Source organism: Onychomys torridus, chromosome 5 (assembly GCF_903995425.1).
Source record: "Onychomys torridus chromosome 5, mOncTor1.1, whole genome shotgun sequence".
Classification (NCBI taxonomy): Eukaryota; Metazoa; Chordata; class Mammalia; order Rodentia; family Cricetidae; genus Onychomys; species Onychomys torridus.
Window position 1 is genome coordinate 94,669,290 of NC_050447.1, and position 17,458 is coordinate 94,686,747.

General features: G+C 39.3%; 1 protein-coding gene across 1 annotated transcript in view; it reads right to left on the reverse strand.

Annotated features, from left to right (window-relative positions):
• Positions 1 to 254: 254 nt before the first annotated feature.
• Nme8 (NME/NM23 family member 8) overlaps positions 255 to 17,458 on the reverse strand; it is a 46,879-nt gene continuing 29,675 nt past the window's right edge. The window contains exons 11-15 of the mRNA XM_036188892.1: positions 13,710 to 13,854; positions 12,881 to 12,988; positions 11,990 to 12,141; positions 1,411 to 1,555; positions 255 to 492 (exon numbers count right to left, since the gene is read on the reverse strand). Coding sequence (XP_036044785.1) covers positions 255 to 492; positions 1,411 to 1,555; positions 11,990 to 12,141; positions 12,881 to 12,988; positions 13,710 to 13,854 — 788 coding nt within the window. The remainder of the gene's footprint in view (positions 493 to 1,410; positions 1,556 to 11,989; positions 12,142 to 12,880; positions 12,989 to 13,709; positions 13,855 to 17,458) is intronic.

Here is a 17,458-nt window from a genome sequence, read left to right on the forward strand (position 1 = left end):
AATGATCAGCCCTGAAAACATATATACAAGCAGTATTACATGGACTAAACAGCTTACATTTAGGAATATTTGTATATACAAATATGCATGCAATAACAGTAGGAAAAGAGGCCATAAATTTGAAGGAGAGTCAGAGTAGGTATAGGGGATGGTTTGGAGGGAGGAAAGGGAAGGTGTAATTATATTATAATCTCAAAAATAAAATTAAAAAAGAAAACAAAAGTCATTGAAGTGTACACTTCATAGTACATACTCTAGTGTTCTTCCACATCCTCCTCATTTTCCTCTGTGAACATATTACTGATGGTGGTTTCTGCTTCATATATGTTAGTTGCCCCATGGACAGCATTTTTCAAAATGTCTATTCCATATTTGGCTCGGAGGGAATCTGGGGAGAGTAGTTTTGCTTCTTCTGGGTCTACTGGACCTATCATACGTCTCCATTCTGCAACAGCATTCCACTTGGTCAGAACCATGATTATAGACATGCCCCTGAAAATAGCAATTCTTTTAGAAGGCCAGCTCCTTCAAGGATTGAATACAGGGCTAAGGAAAGAATGCTTCTGGTCTATTCAGAACATTTTCCACTAACAATATGATCCTGTGCTTCCTATAATTTCTCCCTTTTCAAGAAATTTTGTGTTATTCTAGTGCTGTAATTTAATTCTAAAGAATGGATGTGAATGGATTTATAGTTTTATTACTTTGGAGACCACACAAACATTGTCATGGACCCAGGACTTTTGCTTCAGGTCCACCCTTCAGGCTCTAGTCCTATAGGGGTTGCCTCCATTGCAAAAAAGCATCCTGCACAGACTACCCTCCTTTCCTAGATGTGCTAGTGCAAAGATGTCTTACCTCAGCTCAATGCAAAGCCACTTGTACAGCCAGTCTAATTGGTCATCAGAAACTTTGGTCATCTGTAGAGCACCCTGACCTCTTCCTCCTGCCCCTCCTGCCTCTCTGTCCTGCCTCACCCTCACACAATTCTCTAAATACATATTCTGAATCATGAACTCTCCCCAGATGCATCTGAAGCTTTACTTTCTTAGTGTTCATGGTGCAGGTTCTCAGTCATTTTCCCTTCCTGTGAAGTGGGTCTCATGGTTTCCTCTTCATTTTACAGAAAAGGAGATTTAAGCATAGTTCTGAACTGGCTAATCGAGAACCTGAACCCTGCCAGCCTCTACACGTAGTATGTAGAACTAAAGACACAGAAAGAGGGAGGGACAGAAAGGAAAGGAAGGAGGGAAGAAATTGTAAAAATAAATAAATTTTAAAAGTTAACAAGGTGTCTTTTCATGAGGCAGATTAGACAGAAAGCTGTTAAAAAATAATTTGTGTTTCCCAGTTTCTAGAGTGTACAATTACCACTTCTACAATACAAACAACCACATTTCAGAAACTTACGAAGATAAGACTTCCAAGACATTTTTATAAAAGTCTTTTCCTGTTATTTTGAAATAAACTTTGTTTGCATGCTCTGGAATCAGGTGCATTTCCTTCAGCAAGGTCAACTCAAATCCTGCCTCTTTTATGGTCTTCAGGATCTCCACTAAGGAAACAAACATTAGTTAACATTGTAGATCATTCACTCCATGTTCATGGCATATTCAAGATCAAAATACCAGAGGAAAATAATTGTTCAACTTGCATCTCATGGTTTATATATATACAAAATTGTGTACAATTAAAAGCACCAAATTAACAGCCAGAAGACCTTCAGAATTTTAGCATGAATGTCTTGCTTTGATCAACTGATGTAGAATCAAAGGGAAAAGGAGATCTGCTGGCATGCTAAGCATGAAGACATATTTTCATCCTTAGGTCCCAAATTCCCAAGAATGTCTTATATGATCTGTACTGGGGAAGAGCCTAGGTGAAAATTCTTGTCTGAAGTGGAAAGGTGTGCTGAGTGCATTAATACACTGAATCCTGCAAGAATCTCATCAACAGTCTGAGCATTGAAGTCACATTCTCCGGACCAAGGAGAACCAACAGAAAGACTTGGAGCTTTCTAGTAAAGGAAGAAGAAGGGTGGGGAAAGACCGGATTCAGGAGAAAGAGGGCAGGGGAAGGGAAAGACACAGCTGAAGGAAGTGTACCTGACTCCAGAACATGCAAAGGAAATGGGAAAGAAATGATTTATTTTATTTACTCCAAGTAAAAACACTCAGAGATGCTGGGCTGGGAGGAAAGGTGAGTGAGACCTAATCTATAGAAAACCTGAAGAATGCTAGCCCTTTCTTGCTGGCAAGAAGACAGCTAGGATGTACCTCAGGAGACCGTCTGATAACAAATGTGGGAGTCCAAAGCATACAACAGAAATGTGCCAATCCTGTAAGTTTATCATAAGAAAATGATATTATACAGAGTAATGTGTATGTTGCTAAGCCACAGTCTAAGAAACAATTATTTCTGGATTCTCAGGGATTCTTAGTTTTAGAAATGTTGATTTTTGTGATAGGCCTGAACAGAGCAAGCTACTGTCACAAAGCAGTGTGTCTTAGTTGGTGTGTTACTGCTATGATAAAACACCACAACTGAAAACAACTTGGGAGGATAGGGGTTACTTCATCTGGTTCTTCCACGTCACAGTCTATCATTGAAAGAAGTTAGGGCAGGAATTCAAGAGGCAGAAAATAAAGCAGAAACCATGATGTTGTGCTTCTTACTGGCCTGCTCCCCATGGCTTGCTCAGTCATGTTATAGTTCTTAGAAAACTTAGGACCATATTCCCAGGAGTGGCACTTCCCACAAGTTAGGCCCTTGCATGTCAATCATCAATCATCAATAAAGAAAATGTCCTCCAGATTTGCTTGAAATCCAATCCATTGAGGGTATTTTTCTCAATTGAGGTTCTTTATTCTTAAATGAATCTAGCTTATTCAAGTTGAGAATACATGTCAGTACAATTAACCACTTGCCAACTTGACCCACAAAGACATCACTATCCAACCACAACCTTCCTGGTCCACAAACACATCACTATCCAACCACAACCTTCCTGGTCCACAAACACATCACTATCCAACCACAACTCTCCTGGTCCACAAACAACACATCACTATCCAACTACAACCTTCCTGGTCCACAAACACATCACTATCCAACCACAACCTTCCTGGTCCACAAACATCACTATCCAACCACAACTTTCCTGGTTCCTTCTGTCCTCCAGATGTCATGTTAACATTAATATCACAATGTCAAACATCACTACTCTTAAAACACCCAGTCTTCAAAAACTCAGTCTTTAAAAAATATCCAGAGTCCCAGACTTTAAGCCTCTCTAAAATATCCTGTCTCTCTAAGACTTTAAAGTCTCTCTAAACTCCAAAGTCTCTTTAAAAGTTCAAAGTCAACTGTGAGCACCTGTCAAAATTTTAAAAATGAGGTAAATATTTTCATACTACAAGAGGGAAGCATCAGTTCACAGTCACAGTCAAATCAAAGCAAAACAAAGTTTCATGGTGTAGAAGTCTCAGTGTTTGATGCCTAAGACCTATTCACAATCCTCTGGGCTCAAAAGAGACCCATGCCTTCAAATTTGCTGTTTGCGGCAGAGGACAGCTTGTCTCATAGGCTCAGGCCCACTCCACACCACACATGCTGCTGTACTTGGTTGTTGTCCCATGGTACTGTCATCTCCAGAATTCTGAGGTCTCTACTGCAACTGAGCTTCACCTTCACCAATAGCTTCTGGGCTCTTTCAGGGACTCTGACCTTGCCACATGGTGCCAAACCTCAACTTCTCTCAGTTATTCCTTCAATCCTCAGGCTTCTACTGCAACTGAGGATACACTTTCACCAGTAGACTGTCACTATGTCCAGCCTCAACTATTCTTCATGACTCCCTTCATAACCTTCAAAATCAGTAATACCTGGGAGACCCTTACACATTATCAAGTTCAGCTGCCAATACAAGTTTCAGCCTTGGCCACTATTGGATCATGGCTTCTATGTGCTGACCCTGTAGAAACACCTCTCAGAGGATTTCACCCAGTGACGCTGGTCTCTTCTCAATCACTGCTAATTTTGTAGCACCAGCTAACCAGCACTAGTTGTCCCAATAAAGCAAAGGTTTTACTTTCATGGTATCAGTCTCTAATCAATTACAAATGATTCCTCAGGAACAGCTGACCAGATACCACTGATTCTTAATACAAAATATCATACAAACAGTCACAGCAGGGTCCTTGCTTTCTCCTGACACTTCACAGGCCAGACCTCCAACATCTACATTGCTCTCAACATTCTTATTTGCCAAGATGCCACAGAATGGACCATTAAGCTCTGAACTTTTGATTGTTTCTCCAGCCCAAAGCTCTAAGGACCTTTCACAATCCTTCCCCAAATATGTTGGGTTCTGTCAAACCAATAGTCCATTGTCTGGTACCAATTTCTGTCTTAGTTGGGGTTGATTTTACTGCTATAAAAACACAATAAGACACAGCCAGTCCTCTCCCACCCAGAAAGTCCTTCCTCTAAGACCCAGGCCCTGGGACATAGCCAGTCCCCAAGAACCCCCACACCTCTCTGCCCCAGGTGTTGGCCAGCAGGGAAAACTCCTGGGACCAATCTTCCCCACAAAAACCTCCCATTGGACCCTACAATCTACAAGACCCATGCCCTACCCCAATATCCATCTGCCTGAGACCCCAGTAACTTCTTGAGACAAGAAATCCACCAGTTCTCATTGGACCAAGAATGACTTCCTGAGCCACAGAATCCATCAGCTCTAACTGGACCAAGAGCCCTGAAAAGACCAAGAGCAGCTCCCTGAGTCACAGAATCAACTAGCTTGAATTGAGCAAAGAGCAGCTCCCTGAGAAACAGAATCTGCCAGCTCCAATTAGATCAAGAACTAAGATTGGACCCAAGGGGCCCACTGAGACACAGAAACAACAAGCACAGAGTGGACCAATAGCAGCTTGCTCAGACACAGACACCTCCTGCACCTATTACAGAAAAAGATAAGTGGACATCAGTGCAAAAACACATACAACAACATAAAGAGCAATATGGTATCACCAGAACCTAGCCCTCCTACAACAGCAAGACCTAAACATCACAATGTAGAAGAAGCAGAAGAAAGCAACCTTAAAAAGAGCTTCATGAAGATGCTAGAGGCCTTGAAAGAATGAAAAATTCCATTAAAGAAATTGAGGAAAAGACAAACAAAAAATGGAAGAAATCAATTAAAAAATTGAGGAAAAGACAAAAAATTGGAAGAAATCAATACACCCCTTAAAGAAAGGCAAGTAAACCATGAAATAGCAGTAAAACATGTGAAGGAAACAGTTAAAGATCTGAAAATCGAAACAGAAACAATGAAGAGGACACAAACAGAGGAAATGCTAGAAATAGAAAATCTGACTAAATGAACAGGAAACACAGATGCAAGCTAGCCAACAGAATAAAGGAGATGGAAGACACTAGAGGATACAATAGAGCAAATAGATTCATCAGTCAAAGAAAACATCAAATCCAAAAAAGTCATAACACAAAATGTCCAGGAAATCTGGGACACCATGAAAAGGCCAAATCTAAGAATAATAGGGATAGAAAAAGGAGAAGAATACCAACTCAAAGGCACAGAAAATATATTCAACAAAATCATAGAAGAAAACTTTCCCAACTGAAAGAAGGAAATACCTATGAAGATACAAGAAGTTTATAGAACAACAAATAAACTAGCCCCCCCAAAAGTCCCCTCCCCACATAGTAATTAAACCACTAAACATACAAAATAAAGACAGAATATTAAGAACAGCAAAGGAAAAAGGCCAAGTAACTTATAAAGGCAGACCCATCAGAATAACACCTGACTTCTCAATGGAGACTTTGAAATCCAGAAGGACCTGAACAAATGTAATGCAGACACCAGGAAATCATGGATGCCAGCCTAGACTAATATACTCAGCAAAACTTTCAATCATCATAGATGGAGTGACCAAGACATTCCAAGAAAAAAAACAGACTTAAACAATACCTATCCACAAATCCAGCCCTACAGAAAGTACTAGAAGGAAAATTCCAACCTAATGAGGTCAGGTACATGAATGAAAACACAGGCAATAGATAATCCCCAGCAGTAAATCTCAAAGAAGATAAATATATTCACACTACCACCAAAAGATAACAGGAATTAACAATCACTGGTCATTAATATCCCTTAATATCAATGGACTTAATTCACATATAATTAGACACAGGCTAACAGAAATGATACAAAAGCAGGACCCATCTTTCTGCTGTATACAAGAAACACATCTCAACTTCAAAGACAGACACTATATCAGAGTAAAAGGCTGGGAAAATCTTTCTAATCAAATGGACTTAAGAAGCAAGCTGGTGCAGCTATCTTAATATCTAACAAAATGGACTTACACTAAAACCAATCAAAAGAGATTGAGAAGGACATAACATACTCATCACAGGAAAGATCTACCAAGATGAAGTTTCAATTCTGAAAATTTATGCCCCAAATACAAGAGAACCCACTTGTGTAAAAGGATATTACTGAAGCTTAAATCACACATCAAACCCCACACATTAATAGTGGGAGGATTCAATGCCCCACTCTCACCACTGGACAGATCTGCCAGATTGAAACTTAACAGAGAAATAAGGGACCATACTGACGTTATGACTCAAATGGACTTAATTGATATCTAGAGAACACTCCACCCTAACAAAAAAGAATATACCTTCTTCTCAGCACCCAGTGGAACTTTCTCTAAAATCAACCACACAAATGGTCACAAAGCAAATCTCAACAGATACAAAAAAATTGGAGTAACCTTCCGTATTGTATTGGAACCCCATGGCTTAAAGTTAGACTTCAACAACAAAAATTACAGAAAGCCTACAATCTCATGGAAACTGAATAATGCTCAACTGAATCACCAATGGGTCAAGGAAGAAATAAAGGAAGAAATTAAAGACTTCCTAGAGTTCAATGAAAATGTATGTACTACATACCCAAACTTATGGGACACTATGAAAGCAATGCTAAGAGGAAAATTCATAGCACTAAATGCCCGCATAAAGAAGTTGGAGAAATCTCACACTAGTGACTTAACAGCACATCTAAAATCTCTAGAACAAGAAGAAGCAAAGTCACCCAGGAGGAACAGATGCCAGGAAATAATCAAATTGAGAGCTGAAATCAATAAAATAGAAACGAAGAGAACAAAGAATCAATGAAACAAAGAGTTGGCTCTTTGAGAAAATCAACAAGACAGACAAGCCCTTATCCAGACTAACCAAAGGCAGAAGGAGAGCATCCAAATTAACAAAATCATAAGTGAAAAGGGAGACTGACAATGAGGAAATTCAGAGAATCATCAGATATACTTCAAAAACCTGTACTCCACAAAATTGGAAAGTCTAAAAGAAATGGACAACTTTCTGGATAGGTACCACATACCAAAATTAAATCAAGACCAGATAAACTATTTAAATAGTAACTACTAAGGAAATAGAAACAGTCATTAAAAGTCTCCCAACCAAAAAAGCCCAGGACCAGATGGTTTCAGTGCAGATTCTACCAGATTTTCAAAGAGTTATAACCAATACTCTTCAAATTCTTCCACACAATAGAAACAGAAAGAACATTACCAACCTCCTTTCATGAGGCCACAGTTACTGTGATTCCCAAGCCACACAAAGATGCAACAAAGAAAGATAATTACATAACAATCTCCCTCATGAACATTGATGCAAAATTATTCAATAAAATACTGGCAAACCAATTCCAAAAACACATCAAAACATTATCCACCATGATCAAGTAAGCTTCATCCTAGAGATACAAAAATGGTTCAAAATACTAACGTCTGTCAATACACCATATAAACAAAATGAATGAAAAAAAAAACATTATTATTTCATTAGATGCTGAAAAAGCCTTTGATAAAATCCAACACCCCTTCATGTTAAAGGCCTTGGACAGATCTGAAGTACAGAGAACATACCTAAAAATAATAAAGGCAATGTACAGCAAGCCAACAGCCAACATCAAATTAAATGGAGAGAAACTCAAAGCAATTCTACTAAAATCAGGAATAAGACAAAGTTGTCTGCTCTTCCCATATTTATTCAATATAGTACTTAAAGTTCTCCCTAGAGCAATAAGACAACAAAAGGAGATCAAGGGGATACAAATTAGAAAGAAAGAATGCAAACATTCGCTATTTACAGATGATATGATAGTATTCATATGTGAACCCAAAAATTCTACCAGGGAACTCCTACAGCTGATAAACACCTTCAGTAATGTGGCAGGATATAAGATTAACTCAAAAAATTCAGTAGCCCTCCTATATACAAATGATAAATGGGCTGAGAAAGAAATAAGAGAAACATCACTCTTTACGATAGCCACAAATAATATAAAATACCTTGGGGTAACTCTAAGCAAGTGAAACATCTGTATGACAAGAACTTTAACTCTCTGAAGAAAGAAATTGAAGAAGATATCAGAAAATGGAAAGATCTCCCATGCTCATGGGTAGGTAGAATTAACATAGTAAAAATGGCAATCTTACCAAAAGCAATCTACAGATTCAATGCAATTCCTATCAAAATCCCAAACACAATTCTTCACACACCTGTAAAGTATAATACTCAACTTTATTTGGAAAAACAGAAAACCCAGAATAGCTAAAAGAATACTGTATAATAAAGCTACCTTTGGAGGCATCACCATCCCTGACATCAAGCTCTACTATAGAGCTATAGTAATAAAAACAGCTTGGTATTGGCATAAAAACAGACATGTGGACCAATGGAATTGAATTGAAGACCCTGACATTAGCCCACACACCTATCAACACTTGATTTTTTTTTTTAACTAAGAAGCCAAAACTGTACAATGGAAAAAAGAAAGCATCTTCAACAAATGGTGCTGGCATAACTGGATGTCAGCATGTAGAAGATTGTAAATAGATCTATATCTATTGCCATGCACAAAACTCAAATCCATGTGGATTAAAGACATCAACATAAAACCAGTTACACTGAACTTTGTAGAAGATAAAGTAGGAAATAGTCTTGAATGCACTGGCACAGGAGACTACTTCCTAAATATAACACCAGTAGCACAGACACTCAGAACAACAATTAATAAATGGGGCCTCCTGAAACTGAGAAGCTTCTGTAAGGCAAAGGACATGGCAAATAAGACAATACAACAGCCTACAGAATGGGAAAAGGTCTTCACCAATCCCACATCTAACAAGGTCTGATCTCCAAAATATATAAAGAATTTAAGAAACTAGACATTGAAATAATGAACAATCCAATTAAAAATTGAGCTATGGAGCTAAACAGAGAATTCTCAAAGGAAGAATTTCAAATGCCCAAAAGACATTTAAGGAATTGCTCAGCATCATTAATTATCAGGGAGATTCAAATCAAAATGGCACTAAGATACCATCTTACACCCATCAGAATGGATAAGATCAAAAACAATGATGACAGCTTATGTTGGAGAGGATGTGGAGCAAGGGGAACACTACTCCACTGGTGGTGGGAGTGCAAACTGGTACAACCACTTTGGAATCACTGTGGCAGTTTCTCAGAAAATTGGGAATCAATCTATCTCAAGACTCAGCTATACCACTCTTGGGCATATACCCAAGGAATGCTCAATAAAACCACAAGGATACATGCTCAACTATGTTCATAGCAGCATTATTCATAATAGCCAGAACCTGGAAACAACCTAGATGTCCCTCAACAGAAGAATGGATTAAGAAAATGTGGTACATTTACACAATGGAGTACTACTCACAGAGAAAAAGAATGACATCATGAAATTTGCAGGCAAATGGATGGACCTAGAAAATATCATCCTGAGTAAGGTAACTGAGACTCAGAAGGACAAACACAGTATGTACCCACTCATAAGTGGATACTAGTTATAAAGCAAAGGATAATCAGGCAACAACCCACAACTCCAGAGAAGCTAACTAACAGGGAAGAACCAAAGAGGGGAGCATGGAATGCCCTGGAAAGGGGAAATAGATGAGCTCTCCTGAGTAAACTGGGGATGAGGAGAGGGCAATGGAGGGTAGGAGATAGGGGAAGAAAACATAAGGGAATGGGATGGTTGAGCAGGAACAGGGAGGGAGGGGGAAAGCAATGAAAGAAAAACCTTGGTAGAGAGAGATATCATGGGGATAGAGAGAAACCTAAGGTGCTAAGGAAGTCTCCAGGAATCCCCAAGGATGACCCAGCCTGGACTACTAGAAATAGTAGAGAGGGTGCCTGAACTGAACTGACTTGCCCCAGAGATCAGACCAGTGAACACCCTAACTGTCATTACAGAGCTTTTTTCCAATGACTGATGGAAGCAGATGCAGAGATCCACAGCCAGTCACTAGACAGAGCTCCAGGAGTCCAGTCAAAGAGAGAGAAGAGGGATTCTATGAGCAAGTGCATCAGGATCATGATGGGGAAACATGTAGGAACAACCAAACCAAAGTAGAGGGAAATCATGAAAGTTGGATCAATGGCTGTGGAGCCTGCATGGGACTGAACTAGGCCCTCTGCATGATGAGACTATTGTATAGTTTGATCTGCTTGGGAGGCCCCCTGGCAGTAGGAATTAGAATCCATCTCTGGTGCATGAGCAGACTGTTTTGGAGCATACTACCTATTATGGGACACCTTTTGCAGCCTTGAGGCAGGGGGAAGGGCTTGGACTTGCCTCTACTGGATGTGCCCCCCCTATGGGAGGCCTTCCCTTCTTGTGGATGGGAATGGGAGGTGGGTTGGGAGGGGGAGGCAGGGAGGAGGCAGAAGGAGGGAAGAGGAGAATCTTTGATTCGTGTGTAAAATGATTTGAAGAATTTTCTTAATAAAAAAAAATGAAAAAAAAACAACCACAATGATTGAAAATAACTTGGGGATAAAAAGATTTATTTCATGATATACTTCTGCATCACAGTCCATCATTGAAGGAAGTTAGGGTAGGGACTCAAAAGGCAGGTTTGAAGTAGAAGGCCTAGAAGAACATTGTTTACTCACTTGTTCCCAATAGCTGACTCATGATCCTCTTTCTTATACAATCCATAACCATCTGCCTAGAGGAGGCAACACTCACAGTAAACTCATCCCACTCACCTCAATAGTTAATCAAAAAAGTGGCTCTTCATGCATGAGCCATCTTTCTTGGCCTAGTTCCAGACCCACAGCCCAAGAACTACCCTTCCTAGTTAAGTCTTTGAGCCCTCTTTGTGCCAGGGCCACCTTTCCTGGGAAAATCACTTCTTCCAATTAGCACCCCTCAAACCCTCTGCCATCTGCAAACCAACAATCCTAGTTCCAAATCCGTATTTTTAAAGCCTTTTTATATGTAAAATCCCTTTGCCTGGCCTAGCTCTATATCCATGGTTTGGGAACCAGCTTCCTGATCCAGTTAAATAGCTCATCAACTGGATTTACCTGGCCTAACTCAAGTCATACATCTCCTGTACTGGCCCAATCTAAGGAAAGCTAGACTATTATATCAGATACACAACCAAAGGAAGAATTCCACATGCCTGGGTTAGATCATTAAAACAAAACAAAAACAACACAAATAGTCAAAGCAGTATGTCCCCCATCAGACCTACTAGTCCTGCAGAAGAACCCAGGAGGCAGAATTTAAAAGAATAATCATAAACTTCACCAAATAACTCAATGAATTTAAAGAAGATATGAATAAACACTTCACTTAAGTCTATATTGATAAGAATGAGTACTTGGGTAATGTCCAAGAAAATATAAATACACAACTGAATGAAAGAATAGAGATAAGTCAGGGTTTGAAGACTGAATTCAATAAAGAAAAACACTGAAGGGAACACAAGCCAAAATAACAATAAAATTGAAAAACTTAATATCTCAATTAGAAAATTAAGGGGGAAGAGCTTCTTGTAGAATGAATCAAACAGAAGATAAAACGTCAAGACTTGGTGATATAGTAGATGCTTACATCTTTGTTCCTGAGTCACGTGAGGCTTTATCAAGGCCAGCGTGGCCTGAGGAGGGAAGAACTCCTCTATTTCCTTCGCTGCTGCTGCCTTTGAACTGCTTCCATAGAACTGGTTGATAGGAAAATTTCCTGTGGCAAACTTTACACAGAGGCTTTGAAAAAGAGGCGAAGTCAAAAATGGAATGTAATATAGCAATGTAATGTAATAGAATACTACTCATTTAATTTGCTTTAAAAAAATCATGCAACAGCACCCATTCCAAATCCACGTACAGTGCAAAAGGAAGTAATTAGCCAGTGACTTGGATATACTATATCCTTTCAGGGAGGTAGCAGATATTAGAAAGGAAATACATGAACATTTAAATCCCATTGTTAATGGGTATTACCAAGGAAAACTAGAAGAACAGGATCCCTGAAGTAAAAAGAGACCTGGACTAGAATCCTGGCTAGCTCCATGACCTCACTTGGTAAAATTAAAGTTCTTTGTATAGTGGTGTTAAGGTTAATCTTGATTTTTCTCATCAAAATTTCAAAACTCTTAGGATCAACTAAAGACGTTGTAGCTATGACCACAGCTTTAATCAGGGTCATTTGTCACAAACTGTGGTTATAGTAGATATTTCTTTCAGTAAGTGAGATGAACCATTAGCTGGGTTCTTAGTTTCCAGGCCCACATCAAACATCCCACCTTCTCTTGCAAAATTATAGTCGTTTTCAAGCTTATATTAAACCAGATCTGTACAATAAGCAGTCAATTACTCCACCAGATACAGGAGCTTTCATGAGTATCCCTCTCAGACTAACACTACGCTTCCTGTATCTTCAACTTAAAGAGAAATTAAACTGCATTGCATGAAAAAGGGTAGGGAGCCATGGTGTGAGCAATACCTCTCTGGATGAGATGCAAAAGCTTCCTCAACAGTTTTTGGTCCCATTAACTGTTTCCAATGTTCCACACTGTTTTCCCTCAATAGAACAAGGGCATAAGATGGATTGCTGTTAGGAAAAAAAAAAAAGAAAAAAAACAAAGGTTAATAAAAGAATCTCTTAGTAGCTAGTGATACACAGAGAACACAAGTATAAGTGTTGTTAAACTGACTGCAGCATGTCAAACAATCTACAAGGAGTCCAACATTAATATATGTTGGAATCCACACAAGAACATACTTACATGAACTGGGAAGAAAGACAGAGAGGGAAGGGTAAGACCCCAGTTCTTTAGAGTGGTTTCTTCCAGGCTGCCATGTTCTGGTTGGTTGATGGAACCCTGCTGGGTTTTTGATTCAGCTGCATTTCAGTTACTCCTCTAGAAACCAGGCAACTTTCTAGCATCTCATTTCTTCTCCATGATGTATGATATTGAAGGTTATCAAAGCCCCCAAAGGAGTAATTAGACTTGCTCAAGCAGTCAGACAGTTCTCAGTTTGGACTTGGGAGATGTTGTCCACTCTGGAATTCTGCACCCAACTCTACTGGAAATTGATATGTGTCTGTGTCCATGGGAATTATTATTTACCCTAACAATGTTTCAGGAATGGAGAGGAAACAGATATTTGAGCAGAGAATGAGTACAGTAACAAGATTGTCGAAGACATAGACCAGGAACTTGTTTATAGAATTTAGAAGTATGCCAAATCAATAAAAAGGTAGCTTAAGAAAAGGTTGAAATGAGTGGGAAGTAGATCACAACTCTTTCTAACTCTGAACACTGCTTTACCTGCACGTGAATGCCATAAGTTTGTTAAAATACTCTTCATTCTCATAGTTCTTGCACACTGTTCTGGCTTCTTCCTCTGATAATGATATTTGTCTCTGCATTAGTATGGTGAACCCTTCATTCTGAATAATTTTCAAAACGTCATCTAAATAAGAACAGTCATGACAAAGTAAGTTTCAAACTCACAGATTTCTGGCTATAAAAACAATTCATGGTGCAGCATTGTGAGGTATCTTATGTGTCTAATTATCTTGGGAAATGTAAAAGTTCACAAAAACAGCTTCTTAGGTTTCAAGATGAATGACCCTATTTTTTCCTTTTTTTTTTTTTTTAGATAGGGATTCTCTGTATAGTAGCCATGGTTGTCTTGGAACACACTTTGTAGACCAGGCTGGCCTTGAACTCACAGAGATCTGCCTGCCTTTCCCTCCTGAGTGCTAGGATTAAAGGTGAGAAAGAGGAGGGACTGTAAGAGTGTGAGACCAATTGTTGAGACCAAGATTGGAAAAAGCACAGGGACAAATAGCCAAACAAATGGAAACACATGAATTATGAACCAAAGGCTGTGGAGCCCCCAGCTGGATCAAGCCCTCTGGATAAGTGAGACAATTGAATAGCTTGAACTGTTTGGGAGGCATCCAGGCAGTGGGACCTGGACCTGTCCTTAGTGCATGAGCTGGCTGTTTGGAACCTTGGGCTTACACAGGGACACTTTGCTCAGCCTGGAAGGAGGGGACTGGACCTGCCTGTACTGAATCCACCAGGTTTAAATGAATCCCCAGGGGAGTCTGGGCCCTGGAGGAGATGGGAATGGAGGGGAGGGTATGGGGGGAAGATTGGGGTAGGGGTACGAGGGGGGAGGAGAGGGGAACCTATGGCTTATGTGTAAAATTAAAACACAAATATAATAATAATAATAATAAAGAAAAAAGTGTGTGCCACTACTACCTGGCAAAATGGCAATTCTTAATGTATCAATTATAATGTTGCTTCAAATTTTCCTAGCACATAGTAGTTACTCACAAATACTTACACAAAGGAGCCTCAGGAAGTAATTTCTTTTGCTTCACATGTGTCATATATATGCAGATATGTGATGACTTCAGTGAAAACGGCCCCCATAGGTTCATATATTTAAATGTTTGGTCCTAAGTTTGTGGAACAGTTTGTGAAGGATTAGGATGTATGTCCTTGTTGGAGGAGGTATGTCACTGGGTATGTGTTTTGAGGCTTAAAAGCACATGCCATTGCCAGTTAGTTCTCTCTTTCTCTGCCTCCAACTTGAGGAAGGATGGAAAATAAAACATTTTCCATCCTTCCTCATGCACAGTATAGAAATGAACCCATATGTGGTATATGACATGTAAAAAGAATATGCTGAGATGTTTCTGAAAGAGGTACCTAGGAAAAATCTTCCTGCTCTGCACTAGTTTTCTGCTTTGCACAGCTTAGGACATGATGCTGGAACTTGTAGACACCACTGGATAAGCCAAAAATACAAAGCTCAACTCAGAGCCCAGTCATTATTATGCCTGCTTGATAACTTTTTACAATCAGGTTCAAAGAGTATCAAACTAAGGAAGGCACACACTAGGACAGCCAACTACTACTCCAAGTAAGCATAGTTTCATTAGTTTCAGTAGCATGATGGATTGCCACTATCAACTGCCAATCATATAAACCTAAACAGGATCAAAAATTGAGACTAGAATCAAACCAAGGACCAGAAGAGTAGGATTTCTGAGAAATAGTTTCAATTTTCTTTCCCCAGTTTATCACCATCCCAGCAACTTTAAGCAGCACTAAGGTCCCTGAACCATGACAGCAAACTGTTAGTATCTTAGCTTCTATTAAAATTCATAAAGGAAAGAAAACCGATTTTGTTTAAGCAAAAACATTTCATATACTCTTCAAAAAGATGAGCTTTATAGCATTGACTGGGGTATATTTGCTTTCTTTAGAAAAATGGAAAGAATGTATCAGTTGTCCAGTAATGGGAGTCAGGAGCTGAAATGCAGTCCAAACCAAGGCATCTGATGTAGACAGTGAAATCATGTTAAACATTGTTGAGTGAGAGAGGGAGGGAGGAAGGGAGGGAGGGGGAGGAGAGAGAGAGAGAGAGAGAGAGAGAGAGAGAGAGAGAGAGAGAGAGAGAGAGAGAGAGAGAGAGAGATTGACTTGAATTTGGGGCAAGTCTGCCTAGGAGACCTGGCAGAGCACACATGGGAGGAGGAAGGAGTCGGAAAGTTGAGAAGCTTTCAGACACAATGAACAATCTGTTGAAGAGGTGTCAATGCAGGGGAACAAAGAAGCCAGGAACAGCTAAGGGTACTAAGATCCCATGGAGGTTTTTGGTTTTATGAGTATGTCACTGAATTATGTTAATTGATGTGTTGGACTATATCCCTGCAGTAACCAGGAAGCTTCACTCTTGGGGGAGAAAGCAATGTTAGGAGAGAATAAGGGGCATCTGCAGATAGACAGTCTGTGATAAGCAGAGATGGCATACATGGAATAAAAAAGGGCTAGGGATATGATGAGTCATATACAGCAAAGAGTTATCTCTTTCAGCCAAGGATGATGCTTTTTCATTTACAGAGTAATAAGGGCATGAATAAATGGAAACTCCCTCAGCTTTTTACTGCTACCACTATTCAAATCTGCAAGTCCTGAGAATCTTTCTCCCACTGCAGAAGAAATAAAGTCTTCTCTCAGAGGCTAATTCTCACACCTCTGCTACAGAAGTCATTTCTGCCTGGCTCTATTCATAGTCAGTCCTTCAGCTAATTAGTCACATGGCACAATTCAAATAAAAAAGACTCAAAAGTGTAGCTCTAAGATGGATGATATGATGGGGAGCAAGTGATCCTGGTGACACACGCCACAGCTTTAGCTAAACTCACAGCATTAATCTCCTCAGAATAGTCCTACTACCTAGAAGAGTATTATTGGCCAAATGCCAAGCTGCTGAGTGTGTCTTGAACATATACATATTTTATTGATTTTCCATAAACAAACCATAAAAAATAATTTACATAGCATTACATATTGCAAGTCATATAGAGATCATCTAATATACACAGTGGAATGGATGTATGTCACAAGCAAAGGGTACACCACTATGTATGGGGTTGAGTATCCTGGGATTTAACATTCAGAGCAACTCTGTAGCCATGCCCTGAAAACGCTGAGGGGGGAGTGACCTCAGGAAAGAACATTTAACCACTGCCTGAGCAAAACAAATAAATAAACGAGGTGGACTTCTGAACGTTAAATTGTGTGGTATGAAGATCATATCATATCTTTAAAAAGATGCTCTAAAATATATTCAGGCTACATTTAGTACTGCCTTGATTTTTTTGTTAAACTATTTATATTTTTTGAGGTTATTGTATAATTATATTTCCTTGTTTGGGGTTTGGAGGAGGTATGCTTGGTTGGTTAGGTATTCTGATTTGTTGTTGTTGTTTATAGAGAAAGCAAAAGAAAATGAATTTGGATGATGAAGGAGGTAGGGAGGATCTGGGAAAGGTGGGGGAAAGGAAAGCATATGATCAAAATACATGTGTGAAAAAAATTAAGCCAATAACAATAAAAACCTCAAAGAAAATGAAATACTTAGGTGATTTTTCTGGGATTATTTTGTCTTCTGTCTTTCAGATGAAACAATTGAACATCAAAAGTCAAGACAAAACCAAAACCAAAATGCACTGGAGACAGTACTGACTGCCTGTCAGGACCAAAGTGAG